We start from the raw sequence: 15,768 nt of genomic DNA on the forward strand, positions 1-15,768 counted from the left end.
GGTATGGCCACACTTGGAGTATTGTGTACAGTTCTGGTCACCGCATTATAAGGGCAGAGGAGATTTACTAGGATGTTGCCTGGTATGGAAGGAATGTCTTATGAGGAAAGGCTGAGGGGGCCTTGAGGCTGTTCTCATTAGAGAGAAGGTGGTTGAGAGGTGACTTAATAGAGACATACAAGATAATCAGAGGGTTAGATAGGGTGGACAGGGAGAGCCTTTTACCAAGTATGGGAATGGCAAACACGAGGGGACACAACTTTAAAGTGAGGGGAGATAGGTATAAGACAGATGTCAGAGGTAGTTTCTTTACTCAGAGTAGTAAGGGTATGGAATGCTTTGCCTGCAATGGGAGTAGATTTGCCAAGTTTAAGTGCATTTAAGTCGTCATTGGACAGGCATATGGACGTACATGGAATAGTGTAGGTCGGGATGGGCTTCAGATTAGTATGACAGAGCGGCACAACATCGAGGGCAGAAGGGCCTGTACTGCGCTGTAATGTTCTATGTTCTATTATATGGACAGGCATATGGACGTACATGGAATAGTGTAGGTCGGGATGGGCTTCAGATTAGTATGACAGGGCGGCACAACATCGAGGGCCGAAGGGCCTGTACTGCGCTGTAATGTTCTATGTTCTATTATATCACTATACTTGAAACTTGCTCCAGCTGAACTTTACCAATGCCCTCCTGGCAGAGCATCCATTTTCCATTCTACATAAATTGAGCTTACCCAAAACAATGCTTACCATACTTTAACTTGCACCAACTGCTTACTGGCCTTCATTGGATATTAGATTGATGATGCTTTAGTTTTAAAACATTCAATCTTGTTTTCAAATTTCTTCATGGCCTCACACCCCTCTTATCTATGTAACCTTCAACTCTATAAATCTATGTTCCCCTCCAATTCTGGCCTCATTCATAACCCTGATTTTAATCAAGACAATCATGGCAGTTATACTTCAAGCTGTCTTGATCCTAAGGTAGCGAATTCTGTCTTTTAAATTTGCTGCTCGTTAAAAATCTACCTCTTTGCTCAAGCTTCAGGTTATCTGTCCCTGTGCTTTAGGATTAAGCTGTGTGTAGCTCATGGTCAAAATTTTGCTTACAAGTATTTTGGGATGTTTTGTGTTTTATAGGAAGCAAGTTGCTTATTCCATTTCACTTTCATAAATAATATTTCAAAGGGAACTTACAAGACAAATGATCTAGAAGTGCTGCTGCCTAATAGCACCTATTGTACTGTTTACAAATTACTATTGTACAAATTTATTTGTGGAGGAAGCAAGGGTCTTGCTCAGCTCTAGAGGATTACAGGCAGGCGAGGAAGGAGCTCAAAAATGGTCTGAAGAGAGCAGGAGGGGCACGAAAAAGGCTTGGCAGGAAGGATTAGGGAGAATCCAAAGGCATTTTACATGTATGTGAGGAAGAAGAGAATGATCAAAGAAAGTGTAGGGCCAATCAGGGATAGCATAGGGAACTTGTGTATAGAGTCTGAGGAGGTAGGGAAAGCCCTAAATGAGTTTTTTGCTTCTGTCTTTACTAAAGAAAAAGGACCTTGTAGTGAATGAAACCATTGAGAAGCAGGTAAGCATGCTGGAACGGATAGAGATTGAGGAAGCTGATGTGCTGAAAATTTTGACAAACATTAAGACAATTCGCCAGGGCCAGACCAGATTTGTCCTCGGTTGCTTTGGGAAGCGAGAAATGTGATTGCTTTGCTGCTTGCGAAGATCTTTGCATCCTCGCTCTCCACTGGAGTCGTACCTGAGGACTGGAGGGAGGCAAATGTAATTTGTCTCTTCAAGAAAGGAAATAGGGAAATCCCTGGCAATTACAGACCAGTCAGTCTCACGTCTGTCATCTGCAGGGTGTTAGAAAGGATTCTGAACGATAGGATTTATGACCATCTGGAAGAGCATGGCTTGACTAAATGCAGTCAGCATGGCTTTGAGAGGGGCAAGTCATGCCTCACAAATCTTATTGGGTTCTTTGAGGATATTACTAGACAAGTTGATGAGGGTCCAGTGGTGGATGTGGTGTATCTGGAATTTAGCAAGGCATTTGATAAGGTTCCCCATGGTAGACTCGATCAGAAGGTCAGGAGGAATGGGATACAGGGAAATTTAGCTGTCTGGATACAGAATTGGCTGGTCGACAGAAGACAGCGAGTGGTAGTGGAAGGAAAGTATTCTGCCTGGAAGTCAGTGGTGAGCAGTGTTCCACAGGGCTCTATTCTTGGGCTTCTACTCTTTGTAATTTTTATTAATGACTTGGATGAGGAGATTGAAGGATGGGTTAGCAAGTTTGCAGATGACACAAAGGTTGGAGGTGTTGTTGACAGTATAGAGGACAGTTGTAGGCTGCAGCGTGACATTGACAGGATGCAGAGATGGACTGAGAGGTGGCAGATGGAGTTCAAACTGGGTAAATGTGAAGTGATGCATTTTGGAAGGTCGAACTTGAAAGTTGAGTACGGGATTAAAGATAGGATTCTTGACAGTGTGGAGGAACAGTGGGATCTTGGTGTGCAGGTACAGAGATCCCTTAAAATTGCCACCCAGGTGGACAGGATTGTTAAGAAAGCATATGGTGTTTTGGCTTTCATTAACAGGGGGATTGAGTTTAAGAGCCATGAGATCTTGTTGCAGCTCTATAAAACTTTGGTTAGACCGCACTTGGAATACTGTTTCCAGTTCTGGTCGCCCTATGATAGGAAAGAAGTGGATGCTTTGGAGAGGGTTCAGAGGAGGTTTACCAGGATGCTGCCTGGAATGGAGGGCTTATCTTACGAAGAGAGGTTGACTGAGCTCGGACCTTTATCATTGGAAAATAGAAGGAAGAGAGGGGACCTAATTGACGTATAGATAGAATTGATAGCCAGAGACTTTTTCCCAGAGCAGAAATTGTTAACAGAGGGGATGACAGAGGTGGGTTCTTTACACAGAGAGTTGTAAGAGCATGGAATGCGTTGCCAGCAGCAGTTGTGTAAGCGGGGTGTTTGGGGATATTTAAGAGACTGCTGGACATGCAAATGGTCACAGAAATTTGAGGGTTCGTACATTAGGATCAATGGTTGGCACAACATCATGGGCTGAAGGGCCTGTTCTGTGCTGTACTGTTCTATGTTCTAAATGTGCTCACTATCAATGGAGACTAGAGAAACCCTGCATGTACATGTCCCTTTCTTCCTGGAGTACAACAGAATGCAATTAGCCAATCACCTTTTTGATAAATGTTAGTCTTTAGGGTACCAACAAAAGGAATTTCAGATGAATACTATAAGAATCATGCATTTGTTTCTGCTTATGTTTGGATGGCACAGTGATAAAATTTATTAATTTTATTTGTGAAATTTAAAATAGAAAGAACTGGAAATATTTTGGATCAGGAAGAGTAGGAAACAGAGTTAACATTTCAAGTAAGTGATCTTTCATCAGAATAAATTAGTGAAAGTTGTATTCAGTTGCATCTCTAACCTCATTCTGTTACAGCCAAAACAAAGTTCAATAATTTCAGCAACAGTTAAGAGTGGACTCGTTCTCTCCATTTCGATTTTAAGATCAACTAAAATGAAACTTCAAGAAAGGAACAGGGAAAAAGATATGTTGTCTCAGATTAAGTTTCCATATTGGAACTGAAATCACCACAGTTCCAGAAAACCATGGTTGCTCACTCATTAAAACTGGTGGTGAATTTAAACTGAGGGTCGCTGTGCCTCAGTCAAGGGGGCAGGGTTGAGAAAGCAGGACTTTCATGGTGACTAAAGACTGAGAGAATTGAATGTGTGCTGTTGGTGTCCCTCTGCATTGCAGCAGCTGAGTAGCAATAAACAAAATGCTTCAGATCTGAAATTTAAAACAAAATATTGGGGAAACTCAGCAATTCTGGCAGCATCTGTGGAGAGAAAGAGTTTAAAGCTTCAAGTCCAATATGACTTCTTCAAAATAGGAAAACAAGTCTAGTGGCCTAGAAACATTAACTTTTGTTTCTCACCACAGATGCTGCAGTGCCTACTGAGTTTCTCCAAGACTTCTTAAAACAAAATTTCAGGTCTGTAGCTGCCACAATGTTTTGTTTTTATATTATGGTTTAGTACTAGGTTCCTCTAGACTTCACTCCTGAAAACCTGGAAGATTCACTGTATTTAAATGCATGCTACTGTTGTTTTAGAAGTGTTGTTACTAGTGTGAGAACCAGTTAATTGTGGACATTTCAAATGTGACATTAACCCTAGCTAATCTTTAAGTTCAGTGAAAATTAACACTCAGAATTTATCATCAATTCTAGCATTTTTCATGAGAAATTTGCTTGTTGGGCCGGTAAAAGGAGCTTTGCCATTTACTGTGCAACATACAAGCAATTTTAAATTAAAAAGTAACCTTTTTTTAAAGACTATCCTGTCCATAGGTGTTACTACACACCTTTGGAGTAGGCAGGACTTGAACCTGGCCCTGCCTGTAGAGGGGGAGGGACAACACCACTGTGTCATAAGAGGGCCATTTATTTCTTGCTAATCTATTTTTCTAATCAACCTTTTCAAAGATGTTATTGAATAGCTCTGCAGCTGATGGGACTTGACCCCGGGACTCCTGGTTCAGGGTTAGGGAACTACCACTATGCCATAAGAGCCTAGCAAGCAACTTTACTTTGTTCCTATTTTTAAAACTGAATTTTAATTTTTTTTATTTACAAGCAATTTTGTTTTTAATTTAACTTATCTTCTAATCAACTTGTTCAGAGATGTTATTCCACACCTCAGCAGCAGGTAGGACTTGCATGTGGGCATCTTGGTTCAGGAGGAGGGACATTACCTCTGAGCCACAAGAGGGCCCTTACAAACAATTTTAAATTTTATTTGCTTTTTTGTTTATAAGCAATTTTACACAAGTCCTAATCATCAGCTGCAGCTGAACAAGGTTAGCTTGACTCTGAACACTAAACCAAATACAGACTGACCTCAAGAAAGATCATGATTTAACTTTATTGGAAGTAATAGTGAACTAGAGCTTTAACACAACATTTAAATACACAACATGTTACTGTGAAATACTGAATACAAGAACAAAATAAGAAAGTAAACCAAATGTACTCCATGCAGTCAGGTTAAATGACAATTCCAGTATTATTCCTCTGTACACGAGTACGTTAAAACCTTAAATCCAGAATGCTTCACACACAAAAAGAAGCAGGTGCTGCAGAACTGAGGCAAAAATAATTTCAACTGCTTTCGAAGAGTCAAAATGCAAATGTAATATTTCTAAAATTACAGAGTTAAATATCAGCTTTGTTTTTGAGAAGATGAGCTTGGAACATTTTAGGGCACGGAGTTAAGAAGATCTTTTAGGAAGTTGTCAGGATCTTCAACTTCTGTTAAGAGACCTAAAGAAAGTGAACACAAAAGAATTACGGATTGAGTGGTCATTGTAGGATTTTGCAGAATAACACATCACAACTAAAAGTCATTAACTGTATTAAAAACAGTTGGAGACATTTTTTGATGAATGTGAATAACCAGATTTGCCTGAATACCAACTCAGATCAGCCTGATTTTTTTTTGGTTACAACATTTATTGTTGCAGAGATGTACCACCTTGCTGGAATTCAGCATCCCATTCAATCTCTCAGTCAGATAGAGAATATGAAAGCTTAAGATTCAAATTTACTATTGTCTGATGTCCATGATCTAAAAGAATATCAACTGAAGCTGTTGCTATCCAGTTGTGGAAACAAGTTTGAAGACAAATGTCTTGAAACAGCTAAACACTCAACTACACAGTTTATCTCAAAGACCCAGTAAATAGAGGCAATTTTAACTGCTTTACTGGTTTGGGACAAAGGTCAGCAGTAGCGTTATATTAGTCTGGAGGAAGGAACAGCATTTATTTAAATACTAACCTGCAACATCTAGAAATTCAGCAAATGACTCAGCAGGCATAAATTCATCCTGGAAAGTTTTGAGAGATCTGTCTGTTGCCTCATAGATTGGCATGTCATTGTGTCGGATGTATTCAGCAAGAGAGTAGGACCAGCCACCCTCTGTGTTACTTGTAGGAACCTTCTGCAATGGCAAAGTATAAAAAGAAAATTCAGAACTGCAGAATGCAGGAGGAGTGAATAATGTGCCTTGCTTATGAAACTAAATAAATATAAATCATACAGTTTATAGAAGAGGAGAAGGCAGCATTAGATGCAAAACGAATGAACGTATGGGAGAGTGATGTAACATAACTCGGAGGACAATTCATCTCAATCTCTATCATTCAGTCAAACCATACATTAGCTAACATACACCTTTCTGATTGCCAATCCAGTTTGAATTGAGATTTGATTTCAATTTGTGTTACAAAGTTGTTAGGGGAACTGATTAATTAAATTATCCTGACTCCCTTATGAGGAGTCGCTGAACTCCTTCACAGCAGGCTTAGGATCAGTTCATACAGAACACACCGGTTACTGTGTTGCCTCCCCATCACCCTATATAAAACAATATACACACATACTACCTTAAATATTCCATACATAAGATCCACTAATCCCCAGCAGAGCAGCACGGGGCGGTACACAGCATATTCCTTCACAGATTTGTCAGACAATCTAAAAATCAAGACATTTCATTAAAATATGAAGAAATCTAAAATACTAATTCTTAGTCCTTAGCAGAGAGTAGAATGGTTAACAACATACTGCTTAACAAAAGTACCTGTTTTCCTCCTTACTCTTTGGACATGTTCAACGTCAACACACTATAAATTACTGTAAATAACACAGATTCCTTAAATCATTTTAAAAGGGATGTGGACAGGTAACTTGAGAATGAGGAACTCAGTGATGTGAACAAAACCTGGAACAAAACAGCCAGTATAAATCATCAAAAGGATACCCCTGTACTTAGCGTTCCCATAATAATGTGATTTCCACAAGCAGAGATACTAAACAGTAAAGGACCAGAGGATACAAACAAAATGTTGTGAAAGTTAAATTCAATTTTCAGAAAACGTTTGTTTGAACTAAGTCTACTCAGCAAAATAATAAAATGAAAGACATTTGTACTATTCAAAATATAACTGACCAGAGTAACCAAGAAATTGACTTAGATGGGACAATTCATTTACTAGTAGAAGGGCTTTAAGGGTGAGTTTTTTTTTGAAACTAGGAAAAATGGCTTTGATGGGAAGGTTAACTAGAAGGAAGCTTTAAAATACCCCAACCTTCTTATTAATCCAATACTGCACTGAATTCCATAGAGCTTCACATTACACAGGATAGGCTCAAATGTAAGGAAGTTGAAAAACATGCTCTACACCATGATAGACTGGAGAAAGAGACTGACATTTGATTTGTGTGAAAAATACAATGTCACTGGAATCCAAATTAGTCTGCTAATCTTAGACCAACGATCATTTTGCTTTTAAGGAAATAGTACTGGGATCTTGTTCTATTTCAAGGGATGATGTTGATTCCTAAGTTTAGGTGGAGATTGAATAAAAGTGATATTTTCTTTTTTCAGACTATAACAATGTGACATGGAGAAGTTCTCTTGTCACACTTTCCTGATGAATTTAGTGCTGAAAGTAAACATTTTCATATTAACACGTTTGCTACTCATGAAAGTTCTTAGTGTTTTTGCCTCTCTGTTTATTCTCTTACTTGTTGGAGCCACTTGGTGATGCTTTCCTTGCTTGAGTTGTGACCAAGAGACGTTTTAGAAAATCAAGACGGGTCACTTTCCATTTCTCAGGTGGGAAAATGTGTAATGCTAAGACGGTAAAATAGTGTGGTCCGTCAACCTCATAAGCATTTTCAACCCATTTCTCTTTTGGCTGTTCGAGGAAACTCTGTAGGTTCTTCTCCTCTCGGGATGTTGCCCGGGTCCTATGATATGATCGTATAATGTCAATTTATTTGCAGTTCAAAAACAATCATAATTCAATTAAGAATTTACGGCACTTACGTATTAAGAACATAAAGGACTGTATGCATTATATATGGAATGAGATGGATGTTACTTTCTCTGCCTCCTCCACCAGTGTCAACACTGAATGACTGCTCCATTGCAAAACGCAGGAACAGTAGCTTAATATCATGAATGTTCAGCTGGTAGGTGGGCTCACGTTGGCCTGTGCATTCTTGCAAGTATGTATTATGCCTGAAATTACAAACAAGCTCATTTATATATGATATACAACCAAAGTAGTTGGATCCCACAAAAAATATCTGAATGCAGTTCTGAATTTCACACACACAAACAAGCTATTTGCCTCAAGTCTGCATGATTTTGATTCATGGGCGACTTTGTCTAATCCCAATATCCTGTTCACTCTTCATGCTTTTAATACTTCATCAAGTGCCAGCTTCACCCAATAGTAGCCTTCTAACTTGATCATGAGTATTAAATAGGAACATCTCTCATTGCTGTTGTGGTGCCTTGCTGTGTGGAAATTGGTGACCTTTTGTTTGCCTACAAAAGGGTGATTGTTTCAAAAGTATTAATTGGTTGTGAGGCTCCTTAAGGCTTGCTGAGATTGTGAAAGATACTTAATAAAAACAAGTTACTTCTTCTTTAACTCTTTTAAAAAGTAATTAATTAGTTGCATAAATGAACTCTAATTTAATGAGGGCTGATTCAAGAAATCTCTCATTTGGCTATCTAATGGCTAACCTTCACTCTATTGCTTTTTGTTATCATTTAAAATTTATCCTCCCACCAAACACTGAAAATAGTCTACTACTCTCTGCCTTAGCAAAATACTTAACAAGACATCACTTAAACTAACTTCTCAAAGCTGTCTTTATAGCCTTAACTCTGCACCCTGGCAACACCCCAGTGAATCCATGATGCAAATCTCTTGGCTCATATCTTTTCTGTAATGAAGTGCCAAAAATTATCAAAGTTTTCCATATGTTTTCTAATTAAAGTCTATACAAATTTAACTTTAGCTGCTTGCCTTTATAATCTCTGCTCCAATTAAACTAAGAATTCCAATTACCCTTTTAAAATAACTTATATAACACCACAATTATATTTTCTTTGCTTATTGCATAGTAGGTTAACTCAGTTGGCTGGAGAGCTGGTTTAAGATGCAGAGTGATGCAAAGAGCATGGGTTCAATTTCATGTTGGTTAAGGTTATCATGAAGGACTCTCCTTCTCAACCTGTCCCTTCACCTGAGGTGTGGTGACCCTCAGGTTAAACTACCACAATTTGTCTCTCTCTTATGACAGCGCAAACGTATGGTCCTCTGGGACTCTGACGACATTACCAGTACCTTACATTATTACATAATACATAACTGCACAATTTTTGCATTAAGATGTGTCTGCTGTTTGACTGCTCATCCTCCAGTGTTGCTATAACTACGTGTGGTTTACACAATATTTGCTACATCTGCCTCCATATATTGAGACATTAGCAAATTTCATTCAGTTCCTAGGTTCTCTACTTAAATTAATTCTCTTACCTTGCCAAACACGTGGCAAATGCTGATTCGGGTACTTGTGGACCCCACACAGGTAGTAATCCATTACACTTGGTATTTGCATTTTGTAATGCAGCACTTTCCCATTCCTCCCGACCACGTGCCAGCCTAGAAATGATAACTCACTAAAATCAACCAGTTCATCAGCAGTAACCACAGGTACCCTCAATGTACTGAGACTAATATCAAGTTAGTAATACCCTTTAGCAAATCACAGTATTGAATTAATTAGAAATGTATGAACCAAATATAAACAACACTATCAATTTTAGATCCACTATATTATATTGTAAACGTAAAATATACTTTAAAGCATTAGGAAAACCAGTCATTTTAGTTTGTACTAGATTTTCCTGATTCAAAACCTATAATTTACAGAACAGCCACAATTGTTCCCAGGAATATGCAAACAGTTATAATTATCTTGATTTGCCAATTTTTGGGAAGTAGTTGAGCAATGGCTTTAAAGGCGGCAAACTCCACCTGATAATTAAAAAACCTCCAATCCAACTTCAAATTTCTTCTGAACCATGTCATAGAAGACTCGTTAGTAATTATATAAAATCACAGAGTAGGGACAGATCCTTTCATTGAAGGAGGGCTATTTATTTCAAAACAAAACCTGCATAAACATAACCTAATGATTATGATATATGATTTCAGCAACAAACAGAATCAAAACATGGTTAATTTACAAAAAGGATGAATTACGATCTACCAAATGTCTTTCACATGCCTTCCCTGTTATTTTAAGAAGGTTTTTACATTCCTGCATTGATTATTTAAGTACAATGAATACAAGATTAATTAAAGCAGTAGAAGGAATATTTCTATTCACTAATTTAAACTATAGTAAATAAGCTATGATTGATTCATTGCTCCCCTGTTGATTAACCATGTAATTGCAATATTCAAATGATCAAGTACCTCAGGCACAGAAACACAAGAGTCCGCACACTTATTTTTAAAATCACAGCATGCAATGTTCCTAAATCAGCTCAGTACTGTTGCTGTATCTATTATGGACTTGATGGCTGAAGTTTCAAGTTCACACCAGGCCATTCGATTTGGCCCTTCCTCCAGAATCTTCTCAAATATATAACAAGCATCACTACGGACTTTACTTCCAATAGTGGTGATTAGATATTCCATATCCTTGCAAGCCACTGTGTTGGAAAGTTGCCCTAATTTGTCCTTTTGGTTAATGACCTTATATTTATGCTTTCCAATGACTATTTCACTCATCATTTAGAAAGCTTTCTTCAATTTATTACCAAATCTCACCTATTTACCACCAAAAATAGTAAAACGGTAAGGGTTACTCGTACCTGACTGCAGCAAGGTGACAATCGTAGTGGACAATATTGAAATGTGAGACTGTGCTGTATCCCTGCTGTTTTCGTGGTTTGTTCTCAAACTCTTCAATGGCAACTCGTTTTGTGAAGGTGTAAATTCCTAACACTTTGGTTGGCTGTAACAGAAATAAGTAAGTATCATTCTATATAAATAGTTGCTTAGTAGTACAGAACTTAGAACTAAGGCAAAGAAAGAAAGATACATTTCGTCAAAGCTTTTCACTTACGGCAATCAATAGTATGTGTACACTCTCCCTGTTTTAATTCAACAAAATAGGTGACAGCCATTCTTTGATTCAAAATGCCTTGACCACAGACAACCTTCCTGGTTTAACATTTAAAAGAAAACTTGGCCGTTCTGCCATTATCACACTCCTCTCAAAGTATACATGTTTTTTTCTTTGCAGAGGTATTCTGCGCAAATTGCCTTGATTAGTGCATGACATAAAGCTTCAACAAGACATTCTTTTTTCAGCAATATTCAAGAATAATTCTGTTGAGTGCTAAAAGCAGACACCTATATCATGAGACTGTATAAAAAAGTGCATTTCTTACGGGCAAACAAGGCATACCTGAAATTTATAACCCTCACGACAAATGCAGCAGGTCAAACCTGGTTCCTCAATAAGTTCCTCCATCTGTTTCAGTAATGTTGTTGTGGTGACCACCTGACCTTTCTCATTAGTCTGTTGAAAAAGAATATGTATGATGTTAATGTATGATGTCCATAAGCCTGATGATCATGAATCACTTAGCGTCCTGGAAATTAGCAACATGCGAATTACATTAAGGCATTTCAGAACTCATCTTACAACTGTTTGCTCACATGAAAGTGGACAATGGAGTAGTTTTCAAATTTGACTACAGTTTTTCCTGGGATTCAATTTAAATATTTATTATTGGTTGAAAGAAAATAAACTTAATAATTACAACATTTTATCAATTAGTTGTTCTGGAATTCTTTTTTGCCAATCTTCCAAAGTGAACACTTCTAAATATTACCACAAATGCAGTGAATATCACAGTTCAGTTACATGTGCTCTCCCTACAGAAATAATCCATTTCCCAATTATCATCTCTCAATCTTCAAGTCAGATGTAGAGGACATTGGTTAGGCCACTGTTGGAATATTGCGTGCAATTCTGATCTCCTTCCTATTGGAAAGTTGTTGTGAAACTTGAAAGGGTTCAGAAAAGATTTACAAATTATACACTTAACAATAAGGTCCTGGAGAGAGTTGCTGAATAGAGACCTTGGAGTCCATGTTCATAGCTCCTTGAAAGTAGAGTCACAGGTAGAAAGGATAGTGAAGGTGTTTGGTCAGAGTATGGAGTACAGAAGTTGGGAGGACATGTTGCGGCTGTACAGGACATTGGTTAGACCACTGTTGGAATATTGCATGCAATTCTGGTGTCCTTCCTATTGGAAAGATCTTGTGAAACTTGAAAGGGTTCAGAAAAGATGTACAAGGATGTTGCCAGGGTTGGAGGATTTGAGCTATAGGGAGAGGCTGAACAGCTGGGGCTGTTTTCCCTGGAGCGTCAGAGACTGAGGGTTGGCCTTACAGAGATTTACAAAATTATGAGGGGCATGGATAGGGTAAATAGGCAGTCTTTTCCCTGGAATCGGGGAGTCCAGAACTAGAGGGCATAGGTTTAGGGAGAGAGGGGAAAGATATAAAAGAGACCTAAGTGGCAACCTTTTCACACAGAGGGTGGTACAGGTATGGAATGAGCTGCCAGAGGAAGTGGTGGAGGCTTGCAACATTTAAGAGGCATTTGGATGGGTATATGAATAGGATGGGTTTGAAGGGATATGGGCCGGATGCTGGCAGGTGGGACAAGATTGGTTTGGGTTTTCTGGTCGGCATGGATGAGTTGGACTGAAGGGTCTGGATCCATGCTGTATATCTCTATGGCTAAATGTACACTGAAAGAATTCACGTCACGCGAGAGGTTAGCAGACACTGATCATACCAGCTGTAAGACCAGGTTCAACACAACTCTGAAGATGCTAAATGATGTCATTAGTGTAGCAACACATGGGCTGTAATACTTGCAAGTCTAGAAACTAAGTGGGGAATCCAATAATTGTCTGTTGTATAAATATCAGCAATATGCATGAATACAGACAAAAGGTTAAGTTGAGAACATGTATGATTGCTAGTGTTATGAGATCCATCTATTTGTTCATCTAGCAATCTACTAATTTCAAGTTATACCAATGCCAAAGGAGGAAGCTCACAGTTTGTTCAAAGTATTCAGCTCACAGACCACAAATATTTCAAACTGTAATAACCCAACATGTACTAAAAGTTTTAGAAATGTTAGCTAAACAGAGAGTGAACATCACGTATGGCAGGACAACTCCAAGGATAGAGAGTGAAACAGGGGAAGGCAAAGCGGAGGCCCGAGAAGTGTTTGAGTGTGTTGGAGCATGAACTCCATAATGTACATGTATCCAGTTTAGTTACTGCATGGCAAGGGAAATTTTGGATTCAATGTAATTGGAAGCAACCAAAATAGATTTCAGAAAACAGGATGTGTTTGGCAAAGCTGAATGAATGTTTTAACTAGGTGGCAGACACAGATTGGGAAACGCACTCAGTGTGATGTTCAGGGTTTTCAAAGAGCTGTTTTCAAAGACCATGTACCAGATAGGACCAAAAGAACTTGCAATTGTACAGCACTTTTTTGACTTCAAGATGTCCTAAAGCACTTAACAGCTAATTTATTGTTTTTAACTATGTGGGAAAATCAGTACTGAGCAATAAATACTGGCCAGAATACCAGAACTCTTCAAAGGTATCTCAAATAATGCCCTTAACAAAACATCCAAAATGTCAGAATGGATCTTGGTTTAATATTTTTATTGAAAAATAGCACCTGCAACAGTGCACTGGGTTGTCAGTATTTACTGCATTTAGGTTCCATATTGAATCCAAAAACGATAGGAAACTATAAATGAATTCTGATAGGTTGACAAAAATCAGAAAAATGCAGCAGTTGGAGTTAAGTGTCAGTAAATGGAGTATTGTGCTCATTTTTTTATGAAGACGTCAATAGAATACATTTACTCAAAGTATTTGTGAAGATTTGCAACCAACATTAATGACTGAAACAGAGACCATGTCAAAAACTTAAATACAGTTTAGAAAGACAAGTAAAATCAAGGGAAGTTAAATGGAAACAGAGTGGGTAAAAGGGATTGGAACTAGAAATACAGTGCAATCACAAGATGGAAACAGGCCATCTTGATATTTACTTAAGCTGTAGTCCCAACCAACATGTTCATCCGACTTTCATGAACTTTATTTTCAATACATTCGATGTTTACCGTCATTCCAAGAGTGCCCAATGCTTTTTGCCGCATAGCCATTGCCATCCGTTTCTTTTCTGCTCGTGTCTCCTTTCGGGCTGCTTCAATTTTCCTGTTGACTTCTAGGTGTTCTCGTAATGCCTCCAGTAAGTTTTCTGCAAGTGTACCAATGCCTTCATCACTGGAAACCTGCTCCAGTTTATGTAGGTTTGTGATGGAATCTGTTCCAATTAACATCTGATAATTAAACGTACAAAGGAAAAATTACTCTAAGATGCTACCAGGCATTGTAACAGCCTAGGCTCCAGTGTTTGCAATAAACAGATGCTAATATTAACATAACAGACCTGAAATTTTTTTCATTAATTAGGCATCTTCACCTATTACCCAGCATTTTCTAAGAAGTTACAGTAATCATTTACAGCTACACTACCAGCTGGAATTTCACTCTTTTCATGTGGAGATCACCCTGAGGAATTTTCATCTCTCAATCCTTATAGGGACCATTCATTCAGCTTTCCAACTAAACGCGTACTGTGTGAAGCACATCTGAAATGGGTTAGTGTTGTGAATATGGTAGTGGGAGAGTTTATGGGGTTCTTGTGATGCAGTAAAAGTGTCTCTACCTCTGAACTCAGAGAATCAGGTTCAAGTGCCATCTGCTCTGAAGGTTTGTTAGAACATGCCTGATAGGCTGGTCAAAAAAAATCTCATGGAACAGTTAAGATATACAATGGACTTAGTAATATGTCAACACATTCTGGGGAGTTAGTATGTTTCAGAATTAACCTTTTGTTATACTTAGCAGCTCACGAAATATCTCATTCACTTTCTAGGACTCGAAGCTCTAGGATTTCTCAAATTTCTTCATCTGATACTGAGACTATCCTTGGAACTATTTCCTTGCTTTCGGGACTCATATTTCCAGTGTAACCAGAATGAAATGCAGTATTCAAATTGAGATTTGACCAGTAAACCGCATAACTTCACTTTGGGATATCTGACTTCTGGTCTACTCTATATCATAATGGACACAGAGTTCATAGTCCTAGTTTGGTAATGTAGATGTTCAATTCAAATCTAACCATGGGAGTTATGACAACATGATCCATAAATCTGTTCTAAAACGTATAGTTAACATTTTCATACATCACATTCTATTTCCCAGATCTTTGCCACTGATTTGATCAATTGTTTTCATTTTGTAGCTTCAGTCCTCTTTACAGTTTATTTTCCTACTTTGTGTCATCAACAAATTTGGGAATCAGAAATAATGTTTCTCATCGCAATCATTTATCTAAAATTGAAAACAATCGAGGTCTGAGCACTGATCAATGTAGCACACCACTCTTTACATTTTGCCAATGTGAAAAGGCCCATTAATGCCTCTCTGCTTGCGAGCCAGCCAATATGCTATGCCTACATCACAAAAACAAAGAACAGTGCTGCACAGGAAGAGGTCCTTTGGCTCACCATGACTTCACTGACACATGATTAAAAATCACACAACACCAGGTTATAGTCCAACAGGTTTAATTGGAAGCACACTAGCTTTCGGAGCGTCGCTCCTTCATCAGGTGGTAGTGGAGAGCTCAATCTTAACACACAGA

At 38.3% G+C, this 15,768-nt stretch overlaps 1 protein-coding gene across 11 annotated transcripts in view; it reads right to left on the reverse strand.

The window, feature by feature from the left end:
* Window positions 1–4,974: 4,974 nt before the first annotated feature.
* The window catches only part of ubr4 (ubiquitin protein ligase E3 component n-recognin 4), a 202,386-nt gene continuing 191,592 nt past the window's right edge, over window positions 4,975–15,768 (reverse strand). For all 11 annotated transcript variants that reach the window (XM_043675847.1, XM_043675850.1, XM_043675848.1 and 8 more), the window contains 9 exons: window positions 14,177–14,395; window positions 11,413–11,526; window positions 10,814–10,956; window positions 9,468–9,593; window positions 7,961–8,155; window positions 7,657–7,881; window positions 6,513–6,603; window positions 5,905–6,067; window positions 4,975–5,388 (listed from right to left, as the gene is read on the reverse strand). In XM_043675847.1, coding sequence (XP_043531782.1) covers window positions 5,324–5,388; window positions 5,905–6,067; window positions 6,513–6,603; window positions 7,657–7,881; window positions 7,961–8,155; window positions 9,468–9,593; window positions 10,814–10,956; window positions 11,413–11,526; window positions 14,177–14,395 — 1,341 coding nt within the window. In that variant the 3' untranslated portion in view covers window positions 4,975–5,323. The remainder of the gene's footprint in view (window positions 5,389–5,904; window positions 6,068–6,512; window positions 6,604–7,656; window positions 7,882–7,960; window positions 8,156–9,467; window positions 9,594–10,813; window positions 10,957–11,412; window positions 11,527–14,176; window positions 14,396–15,768) is intronic.

Source organism: Chiloscyllium plagiosum, chromosome 34 (genome assembly GCF_004010195.1).
Source record: "Chiloscyllium plagiosum isolate BGI_BamShark_2017 chromosome 34, ASM401019v2, whole genome shotgun sequence".
Taxonomy (NCBI): Eukaryota; Metazoa; Chordata; class Chondrichthyes; order Orectolobiformes; family Hemiscylliidae; genus Chiloscyllium; species Chiloscyllium plagiosum.